Source organism: Agelaius phoeniceus, chromosome 16 (assembly GCF_051311805.1).
Source record: "Agelaius phoeniceus isolate bAgePho1 chromosome 16, bAgePho1.hap1, whole genome shotgun sequence".
Classification (NCBI taxonomy): Eukaryota; Metazoa; Chordata; class Aves; order Passeriformes; family Icteridae; genus Agelaius; species Agelaius phoeniceus.
This window is the reverse complement of record NC_135280.1, coordinates 13,625,948-13,651,829: the sequence shown is the minus strand read 5'-3', so window position 1 is coordinate 13,651,829 and position 25,882 is coordinate 13,625,948. Positions and strand designations below refer to the sequence as shown.

At 47.0% G+C, this 25,882-nt stretch overlaps 2 protein-coding genes across 15 annotated transcripts in view; one reads left to right on the top strand and one right to left on the bottom strand.

The window, feature by feature from the left end:
• The window catches only part of NPRL3 (NPR3 like, GATOR1 complex subunit), a 43,754-nt gene extending 40,232 nt beyond the window's left edge, over positions 1 to 3,522 (top strand). For 8 of the 9 annotated variants that reach the window (XM_077187060.1, XM_077187059.1, XM_054643743.2 and 5 more), the window contains one exon: positions 2,846 to 3,522. In XM_077187060.1, coding sequence (XP_077043175.1) covers positions 2,846 to 3,011 — 166 coding nt within the window. In that variant the 3' untranslated portion in view covers positions 3,012 to 3,522. The other variant, XM_054643747.2, reaches the window with a different exon arrangement.
• Positions 3,523 to 5,137: 1,615 nt separating this feature from the next.
• On the bottom strand, positions 5,138 to 24,372 carry MPG (N-methylpurine DNA glycosylase). 6 transcript variants are annotated; one of them, XM_077187066.1, is made up of 6 exons: positions 18,655 to 18,676; positions 18,210 to 18,312; positions 14,578 to 14,727; positions 13,758 to 13,983; positions 10,481 to 10,685; positions 5,138 to 5,657 (listed from the first exon to the last, which is right to left on the bottom strand). In XM_077187066.1, exons 4-6 carry the CDS (start codon positions 13,977 to 13,979, stop codon positions 5,263 to 5,265), a joined length of 822 nt encoding a protein of 273 aa, XP_077043181.1. In that variant the 5' UTR covers positions 13,980 to 13,983; positions 14,578 to 14,727; positions 18,210 to 18,312; positions 18,655 to 18,676; the 3' UTR covers positions 5,138 to 5,262. The 6 variants fall into 6 exon arrangements, with proteins under 6 accessions (XP_077043181.1, XP_077043182.1, XP_077043183.1 ...); XM_077187067.1 differs by having other exon boundaries at positions 14,578 to 14,724; positions 18,655 to 18,670; XM_077187068.1 differs by lacking the exons at positions 18,210 to 18,312; positions 18,655 to 18,676 and adding an exon at positions 24,270 to 24,372 and having other exon boundaries at positions 14,578 to 14,724.
• Between the last annotated feature and the right edge of the window lie 1,510 nt (positions 24,373 to 25,882).

Sequence of the window (25,882 nt, the reverse complement as noted above, 5' to 3'; positions counted from 1 at the left end):
CCCTCACTGAGGAATGCTCATGGGCAGCACTGAGCTCTGGACAATTCTGCTCTGGTTTCAAGCAGTGCTGTGGCAGGGACATCTCCTTGGCCAGAAACAAACTAATTCTATTGGAATTGCTAGTCTGAGAGAATTCTTTTCTTTTTAGTGTGTAGGAACACTCCAACAGTGCTGTTGGAGGGGCAGCTCTTGCAACTTGAGGAGGGGAAAACAATGATGAGCAATGGAAGGCAATAATCTTCCATCACTGCAGCTGGATGTGCACATCTGTCAGCAGACGCAGCTGTGCAGCTTCAGAGGGACTCAAGCACAGTGCTGGTGCCCCAAGAAGTGCCATCTCATGCTGATTGTGTCCCATAAATGTTCCTTGCCCAAAAAGGTGAGGGCAGTGCCCACCTTCTCTGGAGCTGTGAGCCCCAAGGACAGCCTTGTAGATTCTAGTTGGACTTTTGGGAAAGCCTCCTCCCTGGGAGCAGGGTGGTGCAGCCCAGGACAGATTGCCCAAGCATCTGGAGGGATCTCCATCTTGGAAGGGTTTGAAAAAGCTCCACAGCATTAGCAATATTTCTGCTGGAGCAGGATGCTGGGCTAGACTTTGGGGGTGTCTTCCAACTGGCATTTTGGTGATATTCTTTAATATCCTCTCTAGCTTTTATTGGAGTGGAAAGTATTTAGTCTTGACCAGTTACAAATCCAGACTCTTTCTGAATATAAGATGGATTTATTTATTGGCAAACTGCTCAGTCTGTGCTGCTGTGGAAAGCCAGGTTGTACCATTTGCATGGGAGAGAGCTGAGGCAGGGTGTGAGCACATGGGCACAAGAGCCTGGCATAGGGAATCCCCAAAATCCCTTTGTGAACTGTGAGATGAGCTGTAAAATAGAAATGTTTCTGTTCACACCTGTGGGAACAGTCTGGCTTTGACAGACCCAGAACTGACACTGTCCCTGTGAGTGACCACTTCTCAGTGCACACAGGTGCCACTGGCCCAGGGGGTGCCCAGTGAGCCTCATGTCAGTACCCAGTGGGAGACAGTGCAAAAGGCACAGCCCAGACACAGCAAAGACTGGAGCTTGTGCTGCAGGTACAGAGTGGCAGCAGTGACCTTCTCCACACTGGTGCCAGCTTGAGCTGGCAGAGGAACAGCAGGAGGAGCTGGGGCTGCCCAGCCCCAGGCTGCCACTGAGGATCCTGCTCTGAGCCCACAGACAGCTGTGGGGGAGAGGAGGGATGTGGCAAGTTGGGAAGCAGAGAAACACACGTGGCACTGGTCTAGAGGTGGAAACTCTGCAGTGGGACATGTGATGGAGGGACCCTTGTAGCACAGTGCCTCCTTCCCAGTCACCTGTGAGGGTGGTGGGTGACAGGAATGCCCAGCCTGAGCAGCAGCAGGAGCCAGGCAGGGGTTGGTCCTGCAGGGAAAGCGGGAGCTTTTCTCCATCCTCCAAAACAGGCTGGAGTGCTCCAGTGGGTATTGGGAATATTTTGAGGGCAGTTCCTGCACGGGGGCTGTATGAATCCATTGGAAAACAGATCATGTAATCTCCACTCATTTTACAGTCAGCTGGCATGAAGCTGCAGCTGGGTAATGGAACATGAGCAGAGGCTGCTGGAGCACAGAGTGTGATGTGGAACACACGTGCAGGCACAGCTGGCTGTGGAGCTGGGAAGGGACTCTGGCCTTTGGGCCCTCACAGAGTGGGGAGTATTTGAATCACAGCACGGCTGTGACACTTGGGAGGGAGTTGAGACAAGAGGCTGAGCAGTGAACTCAGGCTTCATGTGGGGCTGCCTTGGTGTTATGGCTCAGAGGGAACTCTGGGGAGTTCTGCTGTTTGTCATGGACTACTGTGACTGACTGTGCAGGGCCATGGTTTTCTGATGGCTGTATCAAAGGGGTATCTCTGCTGTCTTTGTTGAAAGAAAACAGGGAATTTAAGAAGCCAGCATGGTTTGAGCTAGGGCTTCAGGGCATTTGTAACTCCCACAGCTTCTCTGTGGTGCCTAGCACCAAAATTTCCATCTCCCTGTTGTGACTGCTCCACCCAACCCAAGCTGCCCAAACCCTGAGTGCAGAACCTGTAGTTACAAAGCCCCTAGGGCTGCTGTGAGGGAAAATAGCTCTTAATTCTAAAAGGCAGTGCAGGTACCTGTTGTTGTTCTAGTATTTCTCTAGAGTCCCATAATGATATTATCAGACTTCTAAAGTCCATACCTCTTTGGCATATTCTCATGGCTGCAGATCTTCACTGACTCCTTCTTCTGCATGCTGTTCTCTCTCAGGTCAGGGCTCCTTCAAGGCTCTCCCTGACTGGCTAACCCACCCCCTTTTATCCCAGTTATCTTCATTGGTTACAGCTGCAGCCCATCAAGGACAACCGGGACCTCTGGGGCAAAGCCTCTATACAGATATTCAAATACATTTCCTCTACTATAGGTACCAAGGCCCCTGATGGAGAGCTGTGACAAAGGGCAGTTGTAGGCTTAGCTAAGAGAGCACAGAATAAATCTGCCATGTCCTGACTTCTCAAGGCTCGTTGGCACTTGTGTTTGTTCACTTTCTGGAATTATAACTAAGTCGAAAATTGACAGTCTTGGGAAATGCCCCAGACTGGGAAACCTCTTGATCCAAGGAGAACCTTGGCAGAGCCACACAGTGGGCAAGTCCCAACCTTTTCCAGGGGATTTCTGTGCTAGGCATGATTTAATTCCCTTTTCATGCAAATGAGGGACATAACCCAAACAACCTTGTGATTTGCATGCCATGGGAGAGGAGACCTTGGGGGTTGCAGTGTGAGTTTGAGCTGCTTTTGGCCCACGTGCTGCCTTGCTCTGCTCCCTGCAGGCTGCTGCACTACTTCCGAGGGCGGCACCACTTGGAGGAGATCATGTACAACGAGAACATGCGGCGCTCGCAGCTGCTGATGCTGTTCGACAAGTTCCGCAGCGTGCTGGTGGTCACCAGCCACGAGGACCCCGTCATCTCCGTCTTCCAGTCGCTCCTCAAGTGACTCTGCTGGCACAGAGGAGGCAGCCTGCCATGCTCTCCATGCTGAGAGTCTAAAGGATGCCTAAAGACTGCAGGAGGTGGTTTCAGTTCTGTCCAGCCACGTGACACACAGCAGGTTGTCCCCGTTGGTGCCTGGTTGTGCCAGCTGCTCTCCGGGGCTGCTGCAGGACAGCACATGCTTGCTCAGCCTGGATCCCTGCCCTGCCACACTCACAGCCTTCCCAGGGATCCTCAGAGTGGGACAGGAGGGTTCTGCTGTGGCACTGCTGGCAGAACTCTGGGGGACGCTGGGAGTGCTTCCTGTGCTCTCCAGCACGGGACACTCGGCCACGAGAGCCTGTCCCCATGGCACAGCATGCATGGCCTTGCTCCAGGGCACAGGGGAGCTGGCCTGGCTCCTAGGGAATGACCCTGGGCACCCAGGAATTCTGTTTGCTCTCACAGCAGCAAGGACAGGTGGGAAGGCAAAGTATCACAAGTAAACATGGAATCATCATGAATGAATGACTCAGTCACTGTGTCACAGCTCATTCTTTCCTTGCCCCAATATCCTTATTGCCAAGTGTCTGTTGGAGCAGGGCTCTCACCAAGCAGCCTCTGTGTTCCTGGGGTTCCATGTTTCCCAGTTTGTGCCTGGGGGTGGGAGCTTGCTTGTTGAGCAGGACTGAAAGGTGCTGGCCAAGCTGCAGGTTCAGGGACCTGTTCCACCCAGAGGCTGGTGCTGAGGACACTCAGGCTTGTCCCCCTGGGCTTGTTTTGTCCCTCCAGTCCCTCTCCCACAAGCTTGGCTGTGGCTGCACACAGGGATCCTGGCCTGGGTTAAAGCTACCCAGCAGGAAAGTGAGATACAGGGCTGTGTTTCCTGCTCTGGTTTGGGACTGCTCCTCCAGCCATGCCAGGGCCAGAACAAGAGGCAAGAGCCCTGGGACATGCCAGGGCTTGGGGACAGCCAGCTCACCCCTGCCTCTGTGAGGCTGGAGCTTTTCCCAGAGCTGCAGGCTCTCATGAGCAGCTTCACTTGCCCACACCAACTGGGTGAACTGGGAACTTCAGCTGATTTAATTTCCAACAGCCACTGGGGAAGCTTCTTCTGGATCCCTTCAGTGAGTCTGGCCCTGCAGCTGCAGGATGGTAGGGAAGAGCAAAAAGCCATATCTGATCTAAAACTCAGATCAACACCACTGTAGGTCCTGTCTAAAGCAGCCCCAGCACCTGAGCATCAAGGTGAGCTACTGCAATCAGAAAAAAGGCTGCCCAGAAGGGGCTGAACCCAATTCTTTCATGGGATGGGGACAAGAGTATTTAAAAATAAACTTGAGCTTTTTTATTGTATGTGAACCTTAAGGTGGGGGTGGAGGGTGTGTCCCTGTCACCCAGCCAGTGTGGCTGCAGTCCTGCAGGTCCTGCCCTGAATCCTGGAGGTTTTTCCTCTCTGTACCTCAAGCCAGGCTGCTGCACCAGTGGGGCAGTGCAGTGGGGGTTCACACAGTGATAAATTCTGAACTGGTTTCAAAAGAGCTGGGAAAATGAACAAAACCCCATTCTTGTTTTCCAAGCTGGGCATTAGAGATAGGTAGAGGTTGGAAGGGGTCTCTGCTCAGAGGAAAGGTGTTAGCTCAGGTCACTCAGGACCCTGTCTGGGGAGGTGTGAATGGCCCACAGCTTCTCTGGGCCCCTGTTCCAGTGTTTGACCACCCTCATGGGGAAAATTTTTTCCATAGAGCTAATGAGAACTTCCTGTTTTCCAGCTGGTGCCTGTTGCCTCTCATCCTGTCTGAGAGCAGCCTGGCTGTCTTCTCTATGCCCTCCCCTGAGGTAGCTGCAGACAACAGCAAGATCCTCCCTTTACATCCTTCTCTCCCAGCTCCCATCCTTTCAGTCTGCTCTGCTGCCACCCAATTTTTAAACTATTTCCCTGCAGCAGCCAAGCACTGGCCTCTGCTGGGGGCTGAAGCGATGGGAGCAGCCCAGAGCTGTGACCCTTCTCCTCTCACCTGCCTTAATTAAGCCTGGATCCGTTGGCAAGGGAGAAATTGGCCTTCAGTGTCCAAAGTGTCCAAAACCAGCCTCAGTTCTGGCTGGGAGGCCCACGCCAGTCTCCTGCAAATAAAGCTCCACCTTGCCCCATTCATTGTGACAAAATACATTTATTGTTAAAAACCCCCCAGGCCCCTCTATCTGCCATGATGCAGCTTGAGGCCACTGTACAGAGCACAGCTCATGTCCTGGTCCCTGGTCACTTGCAAGACTCGTCAGCTGCCAGGGGAATGTCCCTTTGCTGCCATCTCTCTCTCTACTTTCTTGTCTACAACACTCACAAATCTGTTTCCTCGTAAATAAAACCTGAGTGGTTTCTGTGCCCACTCTCCCCTGTTGCCAATGCCAATCCTGGTGGTGGCCACCACGTCCTGCTCCCCCGGCGGGTCCTGTCCTGGCACCATCCAGATGGCAGCATCCTGAGTCAGGTCCCTTTGGTCAAAAGCCTTGTCGATGCCAAAGGCCTGGCAGAGCTTGGAGGGCCCATTGCAGAGCTGCCAGTCCTTGAGCAGCCTGCTGGGTGCTTTCCTGGAGGCGCTGCGCAGCTCCCTCATGGCATCCAGGCCCTGCAGAGGCTCCAGGGAACGCAGCAGCACTGCAGCCCCTTCTCCTGTGCACAACAAGAGCTGGGGTTAGTATGGGGCTGTTTGCTGGCAATGTCTCACCCTTCAGCCCACTGCCAGCAGCACTTCAGCTCTGAGCCAGTGGCTCAGCCTGATGGAAGAGGGAATGGCCTGGTGCACCCAACCATGGGCCTGTCCTTTGCTCCAGGGGCACTCCCTTCCTCCTCCAAATCTCCAGTGTCCTGTAGCTCTGTGCCCTTCATTCTGCAGGGCTGACTTGCTCTTCCCAGCTCCACCTGATGTTGCTAACTAAGTCTGGCTGCTGCTCCAAGGCTTGCCAGAGGGCAAGAACTTTTTCTTATGTCAGCATGATGTTCAGGAATAAATATACATCTGGTTCAGTTTTGGCAGAGGTATCCAAAGCTCTGCTCCCAAAGCCAGTGGATTTCTAATAAACTCTGATTACAAGAACTCCAGCTAACAAAGGCAAGGAGGAATGAGTCTGGATGCTGCCAGAGAAAGAGACAGCTTGAAGAGAAGCCTGGGAAGGAGCTGCAGGCACTGGAGCAGTCACTGCTGAGGCAGCCAGGGCTGGTACCAATCCAAAGTCCCTCTGGAGGTGTAAGAGCTGGGATGAGCACGGCCTTGGGTCACTGCACAGCTCCAGCAGAGTGGGATCTGGACACATGTGCCACAGAAGATCTCCCAGGGCAGGAATCTGGGGCAGGACAGGGCTGTGGGATGCACAGCCCTGGGAGCAGCACTTAGCAGAAGAGACCTTTCTATGACAAAAACTGAACAAAACTGACAAATTCTTTTCTCAAATGTGATTTGCCACCCTGTCAGAAGCCTTAGGTCCCCTGCCCTCCCAGCTATTGCAGCCAGGTGACAGCAAAGCAAAGATGCAGCTCTGAGCAGACATTCCCTGTCAGACAAGGATCTCCAGCCCAAGTGGGACAGAAACGTTTCCCTGGTGGCCAGCAGGGGCCCAGGTCTCCTCCTGTCCCTGGTGGGTGAGGAGAGCACTGGCACAGGGCCTGTGTGCAGCCCCACACAGCTCCCCCTGTGCTGGCCACCCACAGCTTTCCTCCCACCAGCATCTGCACAGTGCTGCTCCCCAGAGTCCCCTCTCCCTCTCCAGCCTCAAACATCTGGAGCCACACTCATGCCTGGCAAAGGCTTTTTGTGTAGGCACTGGCAGATCCCTAAGGACATGTGATTTCCCAAAATAGAATCCCTCTCATTTTTTGTACAAATCCCAAACTACATTACCCCTCTGGGCTGCCAGTGAGGGCCTGGTTCCTGGCTCTCTGAGGTGTGCCTGCTGCCCTGAACCATCTCAGAACCCCTGACTGCAGCTCGGTGAAGTCAACAGCCTGGATTCCAACAGCTGTCAGCAATCTGTTCCCAGGCACTCCCTTCTCCAAGGAGGGGGATTGATGCTAATCTGGCAGCCAAAAGCTGCTTCCCTGGCCTAACAGTGATTTAGAGCTCAAAGGTCATTTCAGATTTTTAAGAACATGTTCCATGTCCTAATTCTGCTTTTTATCAATGCACAAAGAAACATCCTTCCCATCATGTTGCTGCCTCCCTTGCCAGGAACAACTTGCAGGATTCTGAGCAATCTCTCATTACACTGCTTGCTTTCACCCATCTCAACTGCAAATGGAAACTGTGGTCACACTAGAATTGAACCGAGTCCTTGGGAGTTCACATGAAGAGAGATGAACACTTGGAAATCTGCAGGTGCTCCCTGAGCAGCACAGCCCAGCCAGGGGGTACTGGCAATTTCTGTCTCTGGCTGCTCTTTCTGCATTTCCAGCTGGAAGTTTCCAGGTTCTTTCTAGCTGTGTGCAACACACACCCCACTCTGCCCAGAGAACAGCCTTGGGAAGAGGTGGAGACAGCAGGCAGGACACGAGTGCAGGGTTACCATGATGAGCCTTCTTCCCCTCATGCCTCTGGTTCCTCCTGAGCAGACCTCCACATTAGAAATTTAATTTCAATTCCCAAAAAGTGGCTGAGTCAACTGTAGAGTGCTTCAGCTTGGCTTCTTCCCCCTCCCAGCCTGCAGCAGTTCATTCTCAAGGGTCACCCGAGTTCAGCATCTGCCCAATGTGCACACAGCAGCAGCAGCAGGGCCAGCTGGGGATGCTGAGTATTCATCTCTCCTGCTAAGAGTCACTCCATATAATGAGCAGCATTCAGGGCTAAAAGCTGGGATCTAACAACACTGCAGAGGCCAATTCTCTCCCTGAGCAGCTAGAATTCATAACATGACAGTGGAGTCCCACACCCCCACAGTGCAGCTTCCAGCTCCAGCTCCCAGGTTTGGAAACAGCTCTTGGCCACTGGAGAGAATTTTCTCCTCCATTCACTCACCCACCTCAGTGCTCCCCAATACTTCCTCCAAAATCCTAGTCTAGGAGCTGAAAGTTAGGGAGAAGTCCCTGCAGTGTGACCCTGGGCTGAGCATCACCAGGCTCTTGATTTTACAAGCTGTTCTTTCAGATCTGGCAGCAAAATACAGACCTTGGCAAATTCCAGAGAAACAGATCACAGCTAAGTCAAAGAGAGGCATGACTGGCATTTATCCTCTTCCTGAGGCAAGGGAAGCCCCACATGTCTCTGGACTCTAGGGAAAGCTCCTAGCACTGAGATTATTGTGCTGCTCAGGATATACTGCAGGATTCATGCACAGTAAAGGACTCTGGCTATATGTTTTCTATAAGCTCTTCTCCTCTGCCACCCATGATTTCTCCAAATGTAGTGATGCCTGCTGTGGCTTCAGGCAGTTGCAGTATTTCAGTGATGGGAGGACCTCTCACAGTAAAATTCCCCACAATGAAGCTTTATGTCATTGATGTGCATGAAGATTTCCCCTTCCTCACTGACAAAGAATACTGGATCCCCCCCATCTCATTATGGTTTTATGAACCCAGGGCTGTGGGTGACACAATCTTCCCATCCCTGAATGATACTGGAGCCTGAACCTCAGCATAAACCAATAAACAGAGAAGGTTTATTCCACCTGGAGTCAGAGGCTCTGAGGTTGTGTATGAAAACAAGTGATCCCTAAAGAGTCACAGCTCCACTGCTTCAGAGGATACACTTGTCTCTTGGAGCTGTTTGTCTTCAGAAGGACCAAGCTATGCCACAAGAGATGGTTTTTGGTTGGTTTGGTTTTTTTTTGCCAGGGTTTCTTTGTATTTTTTCACAGCCAGAGTCGAAACAAAGTTTTGAAAATCCCATACCCAGAGAATGAAATGCTCTGTGAAGATGTGAAAATGACTCCCTCAATCCTTCCCTCAGACTAAACCACAGCACAATAAATAACTGGAGAAAAACATCTCATGTGTGATTCCTCCCCAGATTCTCTCTTTCAACACTTCTGCACTGGGCAAATACAGAAGGGGCAGCTCCAGTTTGTGTGGCTGCATCAGGGGTGCACAACGTGCACAGCCATGGCACTGACTGCAGGGCTCTGACAGAGCTGGCAGGGACAGCTCTGCCTGGTGTCACTCCTGTGGGACAGCATGGGGAGGGAGTTTGTAACAAAAAATGCAATGAATTCTATCACCTCAGGGAGCCCTTTAACTGCTTTGCTACAAAGCTAAAACCAGATATATAAGGAAAAATTTCCCAAAGTGTGTATTTCAAAGAAATCTTTCTAGAATTCAAAGGCTAAACATTTTTTTTTAATAAAAAGTATGACTCTTAATATTTTAATCACCGAGAATCCCATCCTGACAAATGAACCATGTGCTTTCATAATCTGAACAGATGTGGCAGAGCCACTGTAATGAAGTTCACATGTGTTCATCCACCAGACTCAGACCCTCAGCTGCAAAGTCAGGCTCTTCCCCCACACATTAACGTGGCACCATTTTTCTGCTTGGCTTCTGTCCAAAGGCCAAACCTGAGCATTCATGGTCACAGTTACATCTGCTTTCCACTTAGGAATACACAAGCTTTTTAACCTTTAGCATTGAAATAGTGAAAAAGAAATAAATTGGGTTTGAGATTTTTCCTAGGAAACACTTGCTGCCATTTCAAGGTGTCTAATTAAACAAGAGATTGATTGCAAGGCAAATACTGTCATTCTTACAGGACAGAAAAAAAGAAGCAAGTTTTCAGTAATGCTTCTTAAGAGTCTTGAAATGTGAAGGACAGTTTCAGTCAATTACAGAATAATTTAATTAGAGCTTGATTATTTTTTCTTGAGAATAATAGAAGACTGAAGATTCTGTAACAGTCTGGGTATTTTGATTTGGGTGGGTTTTTTGGCTTTTAGATACAGCTAGACAGCTAAAATGCTGCCACTGACTCCTTGCTTAAGCTTAGGACATCTCAGACTTTTTGTTTTCCCCAACACTTTTGTTTCTCAGACTTTTTGTTTTCCCCAACACTTCATTCAGCCTCTGAAGATAAAGGCAGGAGACAGAGGAGTTTCCTGCCATGGCAACAGACACCAAGATTTAGGCTATCATTAATGACTCTGGATTTTTCTCTACATCACCACTTTTGAGGAACAAGGTTCACTGTATCATATGACTGAGGGAGCAGCCCAGGTCATCGAAACTGAAAGCTCCATCCTATGCAGATTTCCCCTCATTTCTCAATCTTTGTGTGCCTGAACAACTCCCACAGCTCCCAGCTGGGACAAATGGGGCAGCTGGAGATGGGCCCTGCCTGCTGTGCTGTCCACAGGTACACTCTGGTCACAGTGGCAAAGGCCAGGTCCCAAGGGAGGATGGTGACAGCAAATCAGAGAGCCCACAGAGAGCTCACAAGTGACCTGCAGCACCCCTGTAGCTTGAAATGTCAGCCCCATCCTGCTGGCATTCCATCTCTTTCAGCCTCAGCTTACCTTGGCTGGAAACATTCATGCAGAAATAAATGCCATAGATCTGGTACACGTACAGAGTTCCTGGTTTCATGAACATCGCCGCGTTCCGTTGGGTTTGCCTCCCACCTTTCGAGTGGGAAGCTTCATCTTCCCCACCCAGATAAGCTTCTGTTTCAACAATCCTGCCCCAGAGCTCTCTGCCATCAGGAAGTTTGCGAACTAAAATCTGAAAGAGAGGTCAGAGTGCATCAGTTACCAGCCCTCAGTACAAAATAACCACAGCAAGAGCTGTGGAAACAGAGAAGTTGGAAAGAAAGGACCTGATGGTAGTAAATCCTCTCCAGTGAGCAGGCTATAAGCTAACTCCAACTTTTTCAGCTTCCAGAGCCCAGTACAAGGAGTTCCCACCTGTCTCTCACCCCACAAAATGCCTGGAGTGTCTAGATGAGGCAGTATGAAACAGAACCAATTTATGATCCTACATATACCCATGGAGGTGCTTTTGTGGTTATTTTCTGTAACTCCAATCCATCAGGTTTAAGGCAAAAATCACTGCTGATATCAACCTTGAAGCATCATGACTGTATATTCCTTAGATCAGAAGAAATATGACAGTGGCACAATTAAACAACTGCCATGATTAGACAGTTTCCCTCCCTAGAGATGTTTCAAACAAGTCCCAGTCCCAAATCACAGAGATAATCAGCTCTAGAGAGGGCATCAATGCCATTTCAGTATTTTCTGCACCACAGAGAAGGGCAGTGCAGGAGAGATGGGAATTGGCTTCAGGCAGACAACAACAGATCTTTGTTATTACAGTGTGTTCTTGCTGCTGGTACCTCCTTAAATAAAACAAAGCAGATGCAGGGGAAACAAAACATGACAGTCAAAAGATTCTCTTTGAAAATAAAACAACCACTAAACTTTGTACAAAGGAATTTGTGGTTTGACCTGATTTCTAAACTTTGTGCTTTACTTAACGTGTATGAAATACTGCAGCACAGTCTTGTTTGGGCACCAGCAATCAGTTTAATTATAACACTTTAATTATGCAGCTGTTCAAAAATGACCTTCAGAAAACAAAGCTTAATTCCTAACAGATGTTTGTGCTGGATTGCTAATGCAGATATTGATCTGATCCATAATGGAAGCTCCAGGAGTTGGTTTCCAAAGCTGCAGCTCCAGTATACCACAGTTTCCCTACAGCACTTGTCAAATTGTTGAAAATAATATGTTTATTATTTTTTATGGAAAAAAAAAGCATTGGTGTTCAGCAAGTGCCTGGGAACACCCCAAAACCAGATCCATGTGGCTGCACTTCTTCCTCAGTATGATGAAATCAATGGTTAGGTTATGGGTTTGAAAGCATCCAGGCATTTCCCTGTCTTCAGACACACCAAATGTTCTGTGGAATAAAAAAGTTTAAAAATGGTGATAATTCTGAACACATTCTCACAATGAGCCATTTCATAAAGATTATTTTTCTCACTGAGGATGTTATGTTGATGTTATGGCAGTTCCCTCTGAAAGGCCATTCATTGCATTGACCTTTTTTGGTTCCAAGAACTCAGGTATCATGATGATAAGCAAGATTAATATACCAGATGCCTCCAAAATTTGGTAGAATGAAGATAATGAAGGAAAAACTAAATTACCTTTATAAGAGAATAGGCTGGGTCATAGGCTGGGAAACTGGAGGTCATAGGCTGGGAAACTGGAGGTCATTTATAAGAGAATAGGCTGGGTCATAGGCTGGGAAACTGGAGGTTATACTTTAAAGAAAATGTAAAATTAGGATAGAAATCACGTAGTTTGGAATACTAGGCCTAAATAGGAAAAATACAGAATTAGGACTCAAAAATCATCTGCCCAAAGTAACTGAATGCATGAGGGTGATGGAGCCATTAAGACAACAAAAATGTATCAGTAATGGGAGACTTCAGGCATCCTCAGATAGAGCAGGACATGTGCAATGTTTGCTTAGACACCATCAAACTTTATGCAGAGCAAGGAATCAGGAACCTCATGAGAAAAGACTCAGTTCTCAGATCTGGAGCAAAACACAAAGTCTTTTCCAAAGACTTATTCCTGAAAAACAACCCAGTATCATGACTGTGAAGGATAAAGTTCAGGGTCTTTTCACAAGCATTAAAGTCCAAAAATAATCTACCAGAGTCCTGCCCACCAGCACAAAGAGGAAACTATGTAAAGTGAGGGAGCTTGTTGGGAAGAACTTTAGAGGCAGCCAAAGGTTAAGGCCTGAAAGGCAAGCCTCTAGCAGGATGTCTGCAAAGATAGCAACACATGTGGAGTATCACAGAGAGGTGAAGGCACGCCAGAAAGAAACCCAGCAGGGCTAAAAGGCAGAGCAAAGAGCACTTACAAGCAAGATATCCTTAGAAAATAAAAAAAAGGCTGGATGCAGCAAAACAGGCCAAAACCAACAGTTTGTGGAACAAATTCCTGAAGTTATCTAAAGCCATGAGAACCCAGAGTCTGCTCACCCTGCAGACAATAAAGGTATAAAGAGAAGATAAGAGCATAGCAGTGAAACTGAACACACATTCTGCAGTTGAGTTTAGCAGGTCCAGGACTGGAACTTTTTATAGGGAAAACACTAAGGGAACTCCCTCCCCTGGAACCAGAGAGTTTCTGAAGGACTCACTAAGCAGGAGAGTCAATCTCCACCACTCTGATTTCCAAAGGCTTTCAGCAAGGGCCAAAGACTCCTCAAAGTTTATGCAACGGGCTAAGGGAGAAGTCCTTGCATGAACAGGTGATGACTTGGAAACTCAGAAACAAAAGACAGGAATTGCAATATTTGGCATGAAAAGAGCCTAACTGTGGGACTGTGCAATCCTTAGCATAACAGGACAGTAAAATGGAGGCAAAGAAGATGTTGCTGACTGTGAGCATTGCTTTCCACTGGGCTAAGCAAGAAACAAAAACAAGTAAAGCAATTGCTGAAAGGAAGATAATGGGCCTGAAACAGCCTTCAAACCACAAGTAGCTAAGCACATTTTAGCAAACAGAAAAAAGGAAGGAAAACTCCACCAAAAAAACCCCAATTAAAAATGTGACAGACTAAATCTGAAAAATTACTCCTCTGACTTCATCAAGAATAGATTCAGCTACTGGTCTTTAAATTCCACTGCACTTAGCAAGAGAAGGAATGAGAGCTGTATTCCTAAAATAGCCAAGCCTAGGAGTCAAATGGCAAAAAAGAATTTCATGCTTTCACACTAAGTTATCAGCTAGCACATAATCCAGTGCAAGAATCCCAGTGCTCATGCCTTACCTGTCCCAGAAAGGACTTGGCCAGACTAACACAGGGCTGGTTGAAAAAATCTTCTTGCAGCTGAGGAGAATTTTTTTTCTCTATCACAAAATATTTGCTGCTTTTTGGAGAAGGATCTGCTCCAGGTGTAGCGTTCAGCTGCTCCACAGCATTGATCTGAGGGAAGCTGCTGGTGTTCTGAAGAGCACTTAATTGAGACAACAGCTTTCTTTTTCTTGGCATAGTTCTAGAAAATGGATATAAGCATCATTAGGATTATAAAGCTTATTTAAAAGCAACTCATTTCCACAAAGTTCTGTTTTTACACATCCCTGCAGAACAATGAATCTGAAAGATATGACTACATGGACAACCTGTGCAAACTGCAGCAGCAGGTAACAGATTTAGCTGTGTTTGCACCAGGCTGGGCAAATACTGGGCTCTCCTGATGAGCAAACAGAAACCAGCAGTTTGAGTATTTATCTTTTAAGGACTGCAGATAAAAGCAACTCTGCTCCACTAAGCATTGGAAATAAGTTTGCTGTTAAGTTAGAAAATTCAGAAAGTAAAAGCAAAGATGAACCAGTACTTTGTACTTTTTACCCAAAGCTAACAAAATCTTTTAAGCAGACAGAAAAAACAGAAAACAAGCACTTCAAAAATTGTGCTGCCTCAGAAAGCCCACAGAAGCTGTGTATCAATCATTTTCAAAGGTAATGTAACTGGATCAGAATCTAAACCTCCACAGGAAATTTAGAGATGCCCTATTCACAGTCACAAACTTATTTATCATGCTGTACAAGTGCTTGTGTAAGAATCTCCCCAGAATGATTCAACTTACCAGAAAGATTCAACCTACTGCTCCAGCCAACAGCATGGACTGAGGCAGCTACAGCACAACTGTGCAATTGTTCTCCTGCTCTGGCACCACTTTCCATGTGAGCTCCACAAAGCTGGTGTTTCCCTTTCAGTGCTGCAGTCCTTACACCTGCTGAACAGGTACAAGCATTTATTCACTGGATAAAGTGCTTTGAAACAGCCCAAGAGATTCTGGAGATCTGCTACCAAGAGTGCACCATTAGATCAAACTCCAGAATAATTTGCAGTTTTCTCTTGGTCCAGAAAAAGCCCATCTCCCAGATGGGCAGTGCTGGAGATGCTCTTAAGCCTTTGTTAGTCAGTGGGGAATAAACTTTTCCTACACTGAATACACAGAAAGCTGAAACCAAACTTTTAAAATGCCCCCATTGGCACTAAATTTGGCAAGTGTCAGCCTCAAAAAAAGGACTTTTACAAGAGAATGCAAAGACACCAATTCTAAATTGGACCCCATGTAGATGTAAGGGTCCAGTATCATACAGCCTTAGAAATGGAGATAGAATCCTGTAGCTGAACCTGCAAGCAAGTATATACATAAGTAATTAACTGTTGCCACTCATTTTCCACCAGATCATCAGCATTTAAAAATTACTACAAAAACTTTCAATATTAAAAGCAATCTTTATCTTGGTCTGATGATTCTCACAATGAAGTTCCACCAGCAACAGTTTATTTTCACTACAGTGAAATTCAGCATTGCTACAATCTGAATCACCAGTGCCAATTCCCCAACAGTGTTATGTTTCACTTCAGAAGAATCCAGACACAAACATATAAAAATAGGTAGGAAAAAAAAATCAAATCACATTGGCATGACTGGCAGAGAGGTAGGATGGTTTCATTTTTTTCTGAACATCTAATTCTTTATTACAATAATTCAGTGGTGTCAGAGACTTGCCACAGCTGCATGCTGGGTACTCTGCTCTGAACTGTGGCTTTTAGCATTTTTTTGTCAGAACTCACCAGCCTGCCTCAGACAGAACTGCCTGGTGGCCTGGGCAAGTGAGTCCTGTCAGGAGAAAGAGCTGCAGGAAGGAAGGGGCAGAGGAGCCCTCACCATTTCAGCCTGAGCCTCTGGAACACTCAAGGCACACTTCCCACTGAGGACAATAGCTCCAGATTTCCCTGACAGTATTAACTGGAGCTTCCAGCTCATCAGCCACACAGAAAGACCTGCTGCAAACATGGCTGACTTGAGTGGAGCATCAACTCCTCTGGTAATTTGTGCTCTTATGGAATGTGACATCAGAAACAGGATCTGAGCTGCCTGGCACCTGCTGCACTTCCAATTAAATCATTCCCAAAGCTGCTCTCACTGACACGGTACAGCAGCCTCAGGGCACTGCAACTTCACTGCTCTGGGCTGATCCTCGACACATCTCAGCATCTCCAATGGAAACAGCAGCAGGAAATTGCCTTGTAGCCAGGAGAAATGGGTCAGGACAGAAACACAGTGCACAGTGAGGGGCTGCAACAGCAGCTGAGAAACCCAGAAAAAACCCAGAAAAAAACCCCCACATTCCTAATGTGCTCTGTGTCCCTGCTTGCTCATAGCAAGATCTGAAACACAAAGCTCTGTGTCTCAAAGCCTATCTACACTGTCTGGAAAGGATGTTGCTTGCAAATACAAATCTCTTCTTGCCCAAGAAAAATGACACTGTAGAATGCAACACATACCATGGATCCAAGCCCTGTGCATTTGGAAAGCAAGAGGCTCAACCTCTTCTGTAAACCCACACACAAATTCTGCAGCTCTTCATTTCTATCTAGATTTTCCTGCTTGGATAATAAACAAATCCTACTCCTGGGCCTCAAATAATGAGCCATGGGTTTAATCACTTTTTACTAATCCTGTTGTAACCAAATGAACTACAAGCTGTTAAACACATCTGGTAAAAACATAACAAAAAAAAAAAAAAGGGGTATGGAAGTCAGAAAAAGAGGATCAAGAGCAGAATCAGCACAAGTGCCTGGAGTGTTCAGGGCTGCTGGGCTCATCTCAGGCAAGTGGTTCAGAAGCCTGCAAGGCAGAATTGGAGAGACACTGCAAATCTGTGCAGAACCCAGCTCAGCAGCAGATACCCACTGTACTCAAGGCACAAGAGAGTCTACACAGGATTCTTCAATCCTTCTAACAAGACTGCATTTGCAGGCATTTCCTTAGGTGTTTAATGAGTTTTCATGAAAAGAAGGAGGGAAAAATACATATATATATCCCACTGGAAATTGGCATTTGTACTTTTGGCTCCCAGGTCCAGATACCTGCACAACCCTCCTCAGGTACATCAATTTTTCTGCCAGAATAATGAAGAGTACATAAAACACTGCCAGTTCTGGAGAATTCCTCACAGCAATTCCCAGTTGTACATATTTGCAGTGGGAACAGATGCTAGGTCAGACCAAAGGACACCTCTCCCTGCATCCTGCTCTCCAGCCCAGGTCAAGAGCAGGAGCCTGGGGAAGAACAGAATAAACACTCAGGGCTCCTCCACACATCCTCCATGTCTCTGGACTGGACCCTTCTGATCCAGGCAAAGTCTTCCCTGAACCCCTGTAACACTAGCCAAAGGGAGATTTGACCAAGAAAGAAAAGATCACAGAATCAGTTAATACTGCTCCAAAAACTCCCTCATTTTGTGTGGGGAATTTGCACTGCTCCCCACCCATATAAATCAGTTTACACCTGCACTTGACCACCCTCAGCCCTCTTTACCACCTTCAATAAGGCAAAGCCAGCTGGAAACACTGATTTTCCATGTCATCTACAAACCATCCCCACAGCACCCCAATGGTGACCTCCAGCCATCAGGAGAGCTGCCCATTTAGTCACATCCTCTTTGCTATCTTTGCAACAGCTGTGTATTTGTGACAGGGGAACTCCCTTATTATGTCCAGGTAAAGGGCTCCTGTTTAAAACCTTCCTGAAATCTGACTACAGACTGGGAGCCAGAACTCAACATGCTTACTTAGACCTGGGTCTAAGAAAATTCCAGCATTCTTTTAAGGCATGACTTTGAAGCCACATTGATTTTCCCCCCATGATACTTATGCAGCTCTCCAATAATCCTACTTTGCTACACGTGCTATTAATTCACTTGGTGGTGGTCAAACTTCCAGGTCTGCAGTGCTTGGATTTCCCCTGGAACCCTCTTTAAAAATTAGTGACACATTTGCTGCTGAAACCATCACTAGCAACACTGTCCTAGGGGGCTGCATCTGGTTTGGTAGTTTATTCCTGCCTGTTTCTGCCAGTTTAGCAACTTATTCCTGCCAGTTATTCCTGTCTTTTTTGTTCCATAACCTCTTAAACAGACATTTTAAGGCAGATCCTTCAATGAGTTCTCAGCATGAATGATGTCTCTCTGCCTTTCCTGTCTAGTCTACTCTATTAGTAACCAGAAATAAGATAATAATGTATAGTTTTCTGGAAAACAGTGTCAGAAGCAAGAAAAAAAAAGAAAACCACACTGAAAAATGAGTGCAGGCATGAGCTAATATAACCATAAATATAGTCAATTTCTCCACAGACAGATTCTGACAGCACGTGCAACCCTAATACTGCAAAAATAAGCCAAAAAGGATGCTTTTATTCACCTTACTAAGTGCTGGGGATCTTATTTCCCTGCAATTCAAGTCCTTGCTCATACTCCCTACCGAGCATCTTGAGCTTTTTTGGGATGAAACCTAACTCATCCTTCTGTAAAGAATAAAGGAGACAACAACGAGCAATGACGAAAAACCAAAAAAATAAAAATAAAAAAAGCCTTCTCAGCAGAATTACATATTGGTTGAGTACATTCGTGATTTGGAGCGGAATCCGGGGCTGCAGCGGGAGGCGCGCCCAGCAGTGCCGGGCAAGGCCGGCCGGGCCTGTTCGGGAGCTGCCGTGGCCGCGGCCGAACCCCGGGAACCCAAGCTCCCTCCTCCGCCCGCCCCGGCCGTTCACCGGCGATTCGTGGCCATTCCCCGGCCATTCCCCGGCCGTTCACCGGCGATTCGTGGCCATTCCCCGGCCGTTCCCGGGCTCCCCCTCACGCACCTGCCGGGGCCGTTCCCGCCGCGGGCGGGGCGCGCGCAGCCCCTGCCGCGGCCCCGCGGAAGCCCCGCAGCTGCCGTGAGGGGCGGGCCGGGGCGGGGCGGGCGCAGAGGCGCGGCCGTGAGGGGGAAGAGCCGGCTCCGGGTTCTTCTTCCTCAGGGCTGTCTCCTCGTGGGTGTTGCTTTCTGGGGCACAGACCCTCTGTAAAACAGCATTTGAACTCTCGCTGGTTTCAGCATCCACTCCTCGGTTTTTCATGTTAATCGTTAGTTCATCAATACGAAGGCTGAGAGTTGAGAGTGTTCGGCCTGGGTTAGAGAAGGCATGTGGAGACCTCAGAGCCCCTTCCAGTGGCTAAAGGGCCTTCAAGAGAGCTGGAGAGAGACTTTGGATAAGGGCCTGGAGTGATAGGAGAAGGGGGAGCGGCTTCAATCTGACTGAGGGGATATTGGGAAGGAATTCTTCCCTGTGAGGGTGAAGAGGCCGTGGTACAGGGTACCCAGAGTAGCTGTGGCTGCCCCATCCCTGGAAGTGTCCAAGGCCAGGTTGGACAGGACCTGGAATAACAGGGGGTGTCCCTGCCCATTCAGGGGGTGGAACTGAATGATCTTTAAGGTTCCTTCCAACCCAAATGATTTAGTGGTTCTACTCCAAAAAGGCATGAGCATGCATTCTGATGAACATGCATGGTCACAAGCTGGCTTTACAGAAAGCTACATTAATTACTCCCTCAGTTCCCCAAATAACAAGTATCTGGCCTGCAGAAAAAATTCTTGGCTTCAGCTTTTATCCAGATGGAGCATATGGTAAAAATGGGGGCAAAATACGATTTTTCCTCACAACATTCTGAGGACATGAAGCTCGGGCCATTGATTCATAAACAAGTGTTTGCAGAAAGGGTATGAGAAAAAGTCTGATGAATTCAAGTGGATTTATTCCCATTTTTGTAATAAAATACTCATACCAGGATAGCACCAGCTAGGATCCAGTGATGCAGAGAATAGGTATTTACTGTCTACCCCTTTTGTGAATTTGGAAAGAAGGATAAATTGCTGACTATAATTTTAGGGGACATTGACAGCTTTGGATGTGCAGCCAGGAGTATGAGTAGCTAAAGGTTCTTATGAAGGCAGAAATAGGAACCAGTTAATTTAAGCATGGAGTCATGCTCAAATGTGAGCAGGCCAGAGGAAAAACTCTGACATTCCTGGAAACCATGAACAGAGCCCAGAATTTCCAAATGTTACTATTCCAGTTTAATAAGAAGGTGTAAAAAAATACCCAAACAAACCATGAGTGGAGCAAACACAGAGTCTGTTACACAATATTCATTCTTTTTGACCATGAAAAAGCAGCTGATACACTTTGGAACCCAAAGTAACTTCAGGAATGCACTAAAAAGCCCTTAAATCATTGTAAAGCATGATAGCACTGCTACTGTAATGGTGTAAAAAACAAACCAAAAAGGGAAGGAAACATGAATAAATCTTAAAGGTATTGATACTAGAGATCTCTATGATGTTGTAGTTAAAATAGATAAAAATAAGCTTACAAGAGTGAGAAACTCCTGGAGGGAGGTTACCTGCTGGCTGCACAGATGTGTTTAGCTCCAGTCTGAAGCGAGCCGTTTGTGTATTAGCAAAGAAAACAATCATTTAAAAATGATTAACAATGTTGACTGAGTGGCTTTGAAAGAGCATCTCGGACTTCCTGACTTGCATGGTTCACATCCCAGCTGTAATGTGGTATTAATATAAAAGAGGAAGACCTGGAAAGTGCGTGAAAAGGAAGATAACCAAACATCAGACTGATCTTTCAGCGAATTATGAAACTTAAAGGAGAAACTGAGCAATAACAAGAGCTGTGGGGAGGATTTCCTGGGGTCAGACTAGTTCAGCTCTGCAGACATTTCCCCTGTGGGAGTCTGTGGGACAGGCACTCTCAGGATGCTGGCTTCTTTGGCAGCAGATCTATTTCATGCCCAAAGGAAGTATTTAAAGCTTTTAGCACCTGAGGAATGCAAATTGCTCCAAGCGACAGCATATGCCATGTTCTTCATTTGTCCAATAACTTCACTGTTACAGAATCAATGCCTAAAATAGCCTCCTGTAAAAGCAGATCTGTTTGAGAAGATTAAAGTTCCCCTCCCTGTGGGGCAAAAACTTTTTAATGTGAGAGGAATGACTTGGAATCTGCGGTTAGAAAATCTGGCTGGTCGAGACCCTGGGCTCTGTGGCACAATGGCTGCACAGAGCGCGCCAGGCTTTTCTTGGAGCAAGAACTGTTTGCAGAGTGGTTCCCTACAGCTCCCAGGCTGTGCAGAGCCCTGACTTATCATCCTTTTACAGCCAGCACAGCAGAGCAGCATGGAAGCAGGACAAAGCAGTAGGGGCAGATTTTCAAGTTTTCTCTTTGTAAGGTGCCAAATGAAGCTCAGCAGTGTCTGCTGAAAGCCTCCTCTGTCCCGTTAGGAAGAGACGCGGAATTCCCCAGCCGCCATCGCCCGGACACTTCACGTGGCCACGCTGCTCTTGCCAGCAGCACGGGACAGCTGCAACTCTTCATGAGCCAACTCTTGAAGAATTCCCGTGGATGAAAGCACTCCAAGCAGCACAGGGTTTTTATGACATCCCCTGCTGGCCTCTCCTGACATCCAGTCTTGGCTGCTGCTTCCTACTTATCCGCAACTGCCAGTGTGTCTTATCCAGAGCTATTTCCAACCAGTGTCTGAGGTACATGCAGCACTCCAAAACCCAGTGCTAGGAGGGAGAGGTGCTTGTAGCTACTTTGGTATCTCCCACACCCAAGCTTAGCCACAGATCAAATGTCCAGGTCTGTAAACCAAGCCCATTCAATTCGTTATGTAAGCAGATATGTGTGTATTTTCCTAAATTTGGGGATATCCATGGTAGGTTCTGGTCCACCTGCTTTGCACTCAGGATGCAGGGAATTCTTCCATGTGCACTGCAAGCAATGGGAAAAATCAGTAAAGCAACACAGCTTCTGTGAGCCTCAGCTCTGGACCAGAGAGGGCAAGCAAGTCCTATTCAGTAACCTATTAATGGATTCTACTCAGTCTTATTTGTTTGTTTGCTTTGTGTAAAAGACTTTTTTGTCCTCTGACAAGACAGAAATGGTTGGCTTCACAGGATTGCTCAATGCAGAGAAACAAATAGGTGAGATACTAGGAAGAAATTCTTCCCTGTGAGGGTGGTAGGCCCTGGCACAGGTTGCCCAGAGAAGCTGTGGCTGTCCTGTCCCTGGAAATGTCCAAGGCCAGGTTGGACAGGGCTTGGAGCAGCCTGGGGTAGTGTAAGTTGTTCCTGCCCATGGCAGAGGTGGAACTGGATGGGCTGTAAGGTTCCTTCCAACCCAAACCATTAAAAAAGAACAAAAGCTAAAAACCCAGGTGAGCAGGGCAAACTGCTGGGCTGCTGGGCTCTGCTCCCTACATCTGTGGGACTGACAGCTATGCATGGGAGCCTCTCCTAACTGCACAGGAGCAATGGGAAGCCAGAGAGTGAGACCAAAGGCTCAGTTAAACCAGCAGGAAGTGAGGAAGGGTGAGATGGAGCTGTACCAACAATCAGCCAAGCTTTTTAAAACATGCTAGTTTCCTGTTCTGAAGGGGTTAAAGACAATTCATTCAGTATTTTCTAGATCAAGATGCAATCATGCTTATAAATAGTCGGAACAGAGAAAGGGTAGACATGAGAGTGTTGGAGGGATTTGTGGAGAAATATGTAAATGTCTGTCCAGTCAGAGCATTGCAGGCCTGAGAGCTGTTAGCCATCTCCAGCTCTGCCCCTCTGCTGACAGTGCTCAGAATGTGCTGGATGCAGGGAAAAAGCCAATTAAAGCAATTCCTCTGGCTCCTTGCCCCTAACCACTTATTCTTGCCTCTCCTTCAGAAGAGTTTCCTCTCCACTGTACCAGTACAGTGACGTGCAGAGCTGTGCTTAAACCAGGGCCCTGAGCTGGAGGAGGGTCACAACCTTCTCTGTGTCTGTGCCCTCTGGACTGAGCAACACCTCACCTTTGACATGGATGGCCTGGAGCAGTAAGAGCAGAAACAGGCATAAATGGGGTGCCAAGCTGAGGTCAGGGTAATACACTGAGGAATCACCATTTGTCTGCATCCTGTGCAATGTCAGCATGCCAGCAGACAGCAGCAGTTCAGATAAGCTCCTCCAGTGACTCATAACAGATCAAAAACTGTGCAAATTAGGATGCAGTTGAGCTGCTGATGATAATTTGTTTTTGCAGGAGTAATCCTGTACCTTTTGCAATACAGAAGTGCTGCTGGGAGGGAACTTTCAAAGATGATGCTTATGTGTGTGAGTGTACTGGGATAAAAATTGGTCACATAGTTACTGGTTCCCCTGGGATAAAACATCAGAGCATTTTCCAAAGGAGACCAGAAGTTAAGGAGTGAGTGGGGCTTGCTCACCCTCTGTCTCAGAGTTTCTTTACAAAACTTGGCATGGAGAGTGGGCAAAGACTGAAAAGGAAAGAAAGTGGACTAGAAAGTGCCAGGATCAAAAAGAAAGGGACAATTTACACTTAGACTGAGGAGCTTATTTCCACAAGACACTGAGTACTGAAATGTTTGGGTTCAAGAACCTATTGAAGAAATACCAGGAAGAAAAGTCTGTCTAGGCTGTTACAGACAGACAGACAGCATCTCTGCTTCAGGAAGTCCCTGAGCCACAAACCACTGGGTCTGGTGGAGTATTTAGGAGAAATATTACTCCATACATGATCTGTTTTCATACTGTCTGTAAGCTTTGACAGTTTGCTGCTGTAGGGGGTGGATATCTTCTGCTCTGTGGATCTGTTGTCTGACTCATCCACCTCTTAGAAACATTTTGCAGGAGTCACAATTGGTTTGCTCATCTGCTTAGCTGATATCTTCTAGTAAATCTGAATTCATCCAGGAAATGCTCAGAAGGTGAAAGAGAATGCTCAAAGAGCAGAAATGCCCCAAATTCTTCTTTGGTGAAACAGGACTGCCCACCCAGGCCCTGGTGTTTGCTATCACAGACATCCAAATTTAGGAAACATATGGGCGTGGGCATACTTAGAGTCATTGAGCACAAGCATGACATAGCACTGCTTACTAAAACTGACCTGAAGCTGTTTGCCTTGCAGGATATGGTAAAGAGACTTGGATTGAATAGCATTGAGTAGGGTCACAAGAGTTAAGCTTGAAATAGCAGAACTTGAGAAGCTTTGGGATGTAAACAGGTGACTGGGGGAGTATGTCACAGGCTTTTTGCATGGGATAATCATTGACCAGAACTGTTGGCACAGAGGACCTGGTCTGAGAAAGGCTTTCCTGCCTGTATCCGTGCTGCCAATGCAAGGATTAGCTCTGCATACACTGCAAGTTAATTATAGCTGCAGTAATTTGTAACTCCATCCTGCTTGTCCTCTTAGGTTAAATGAAAAATTAAAATGCTGCAAGAGAGAAGCTCACCTAAGCTCACAAGGCAGAGCAGAAGACAGAGAGCCCTTCTCTTGGGGTCTGTATTTCAAGTTTAGTTGTTGTCACTTAAATTGCTGCTACATTTCCCTGTTAACCTTATTTCTTAGGGTAAGAAAATTTACACACTCACCTTGTCTATCTCCTTCTCTTTTAAATCTGCAGGTTGAGTTCCTGTAGTTTCTGTAATAAAACCTGAGGGATAGGGGTTTGGAAGATCTGGAATCACGCCCTCCTTCCAAAAAGAAACAAGAATGTGCTCAGCAGTTCCCTACAGTGTTTGAAGTGTTCTGGGTGATCAGAACTGGCCAGCCAGTGCATGCATTGGCATGCAGCCTGTGGGACACAGGAGGTGGATGGTGTGGGAGGGCTGGGGACAGGGCAGCTGTCAGCATCACCAGGTCCTCAGGAAAGCAAGAGGAGACAGAGGTTATTGTGGAAAGGAAGGGAAAGGAAATGGGGCAGAGGAGCCTAGGAAACTGTACTTTGTTCCATTGCTCAAAGAGCAACTTAAACATGAAGGATCTCCAGTTTCTGTCTGAGGCCTCATTTAAACAAAAGGGTTCTTGAATGCTCAAATCTGTCTTCAAACAAATCCCTTAGGTTTGATGTGATTATTTGTTTCCCAGAAAAGCACAGGCAGCCAGGGCTCCAGGGTAAGAATTCAAGTAACTGGAAAGCAGCAGGGTGCACCCTCTGCATATCAATTTTTCAGTTGGCATCAGACTTAATGTTCCAGTTCCAAGAACTGCCACAGAAAACAAACTCCTCCTTTTGAAGAGATGGGAACTCACATATTCCCAGGGAAAAAAAAAAGGGTCTAGGGACATAAATACAATATAGGTAAAGTTTGCTTTTGCATGTAAATCACTAATGCTTTTTGCAGTGCTCACTCATTTTTAACATCTCCATCCTCACCCGCTGCTTCAGTCAGGATGGGTCTGTGTTGTGGCTTTGCCAGACAGCAAAGCTGTCTTTTACTTTAGAAATGTAAAAAATAAATTAAAAAAAGAAGAAAGAAAATATCATTTTCTCACCAAAAAAAAAAAAAAAAGAAACCATGTTGGGAAAGCCCCAGTGTAAATGTAATTGATAATGAAAAATGAGTCCCTTTGCTAAGGGATCTTACCCTCTTTGAGGTACTAATTCCTCCAAAGTAACCAGGAATGCTTCTTGGCAGGATAAGCCTGATCTCTGTGTAAGTGGATTTTATCCAGCTTCAGAGGTCAATCAAGTGCCTAAGGAATCATCTCTGCTGAGATTTCTCCTGAAACTGGGCAAAGATGGTGACTGGACTCCAACTCTTGGGCCATCCAAGCCTCTCTGCAACCAGCTTTCAGATGACCTTGTCTAAGTTACCAAGATTAAACCCAAGACACCTTCTCTGCCAAGCAAAGCTAAGGCAGCCTCTCCTGGCATTACTGTTCAATTTGGGGTGATTCTACTGAAATCAGCAATTCCCTGGGGCATATCTACCCTAACCAAAGGTCCTGACACAACTGGAGCAGCCAATTTAACCAGTGCTGCTGAATCTGCTGCTTCCCCATCTGCTCCAGTGTCATGGGTGGCCAAAGAGGACATGTAAGAACTGGCTTCAGAAGCAGGTTTCATTCCCATAGCAGAATATGGGAATTTCCATAGGGGATGTAAACTGTGCTCTCTTTCCAAACAGGAATCCCTTTTCCCTGCTGTGGGTTGCTGCCCATCAGAGCTTGGTTTCCCTTTTTGGTCTGATTGAGAGGACAC

What these genes read in the sequence shown, in the direction of transcription:
- MPG (XM_077187068.1), bottom strand. Translation starts at nt 13,979, where the DNA reads ATGCCAAGAAAAAGAAAGCTGTTGTCTCAATTAAGTGCTCTTCAGAAC. An exon ending in CCAAGTCCTTTCTGGGACAG is followed by an intron (nt 10,686 to 13,757) that starts GTAAGGCATGAG and finishes CCTCTCTTTCAG; the next exon opens with ATTTTAGTTCGCAAACTTCC. An exon ending in CATGAATGTTTCCAGCCAAG is followed by an intron (nt 5,658 to 10,480) that starts GTAAGCTGAGGC and finishes TGTTGTGCACAG; the next exon opens with GAGAAGGGGCTGCAGTGCTG.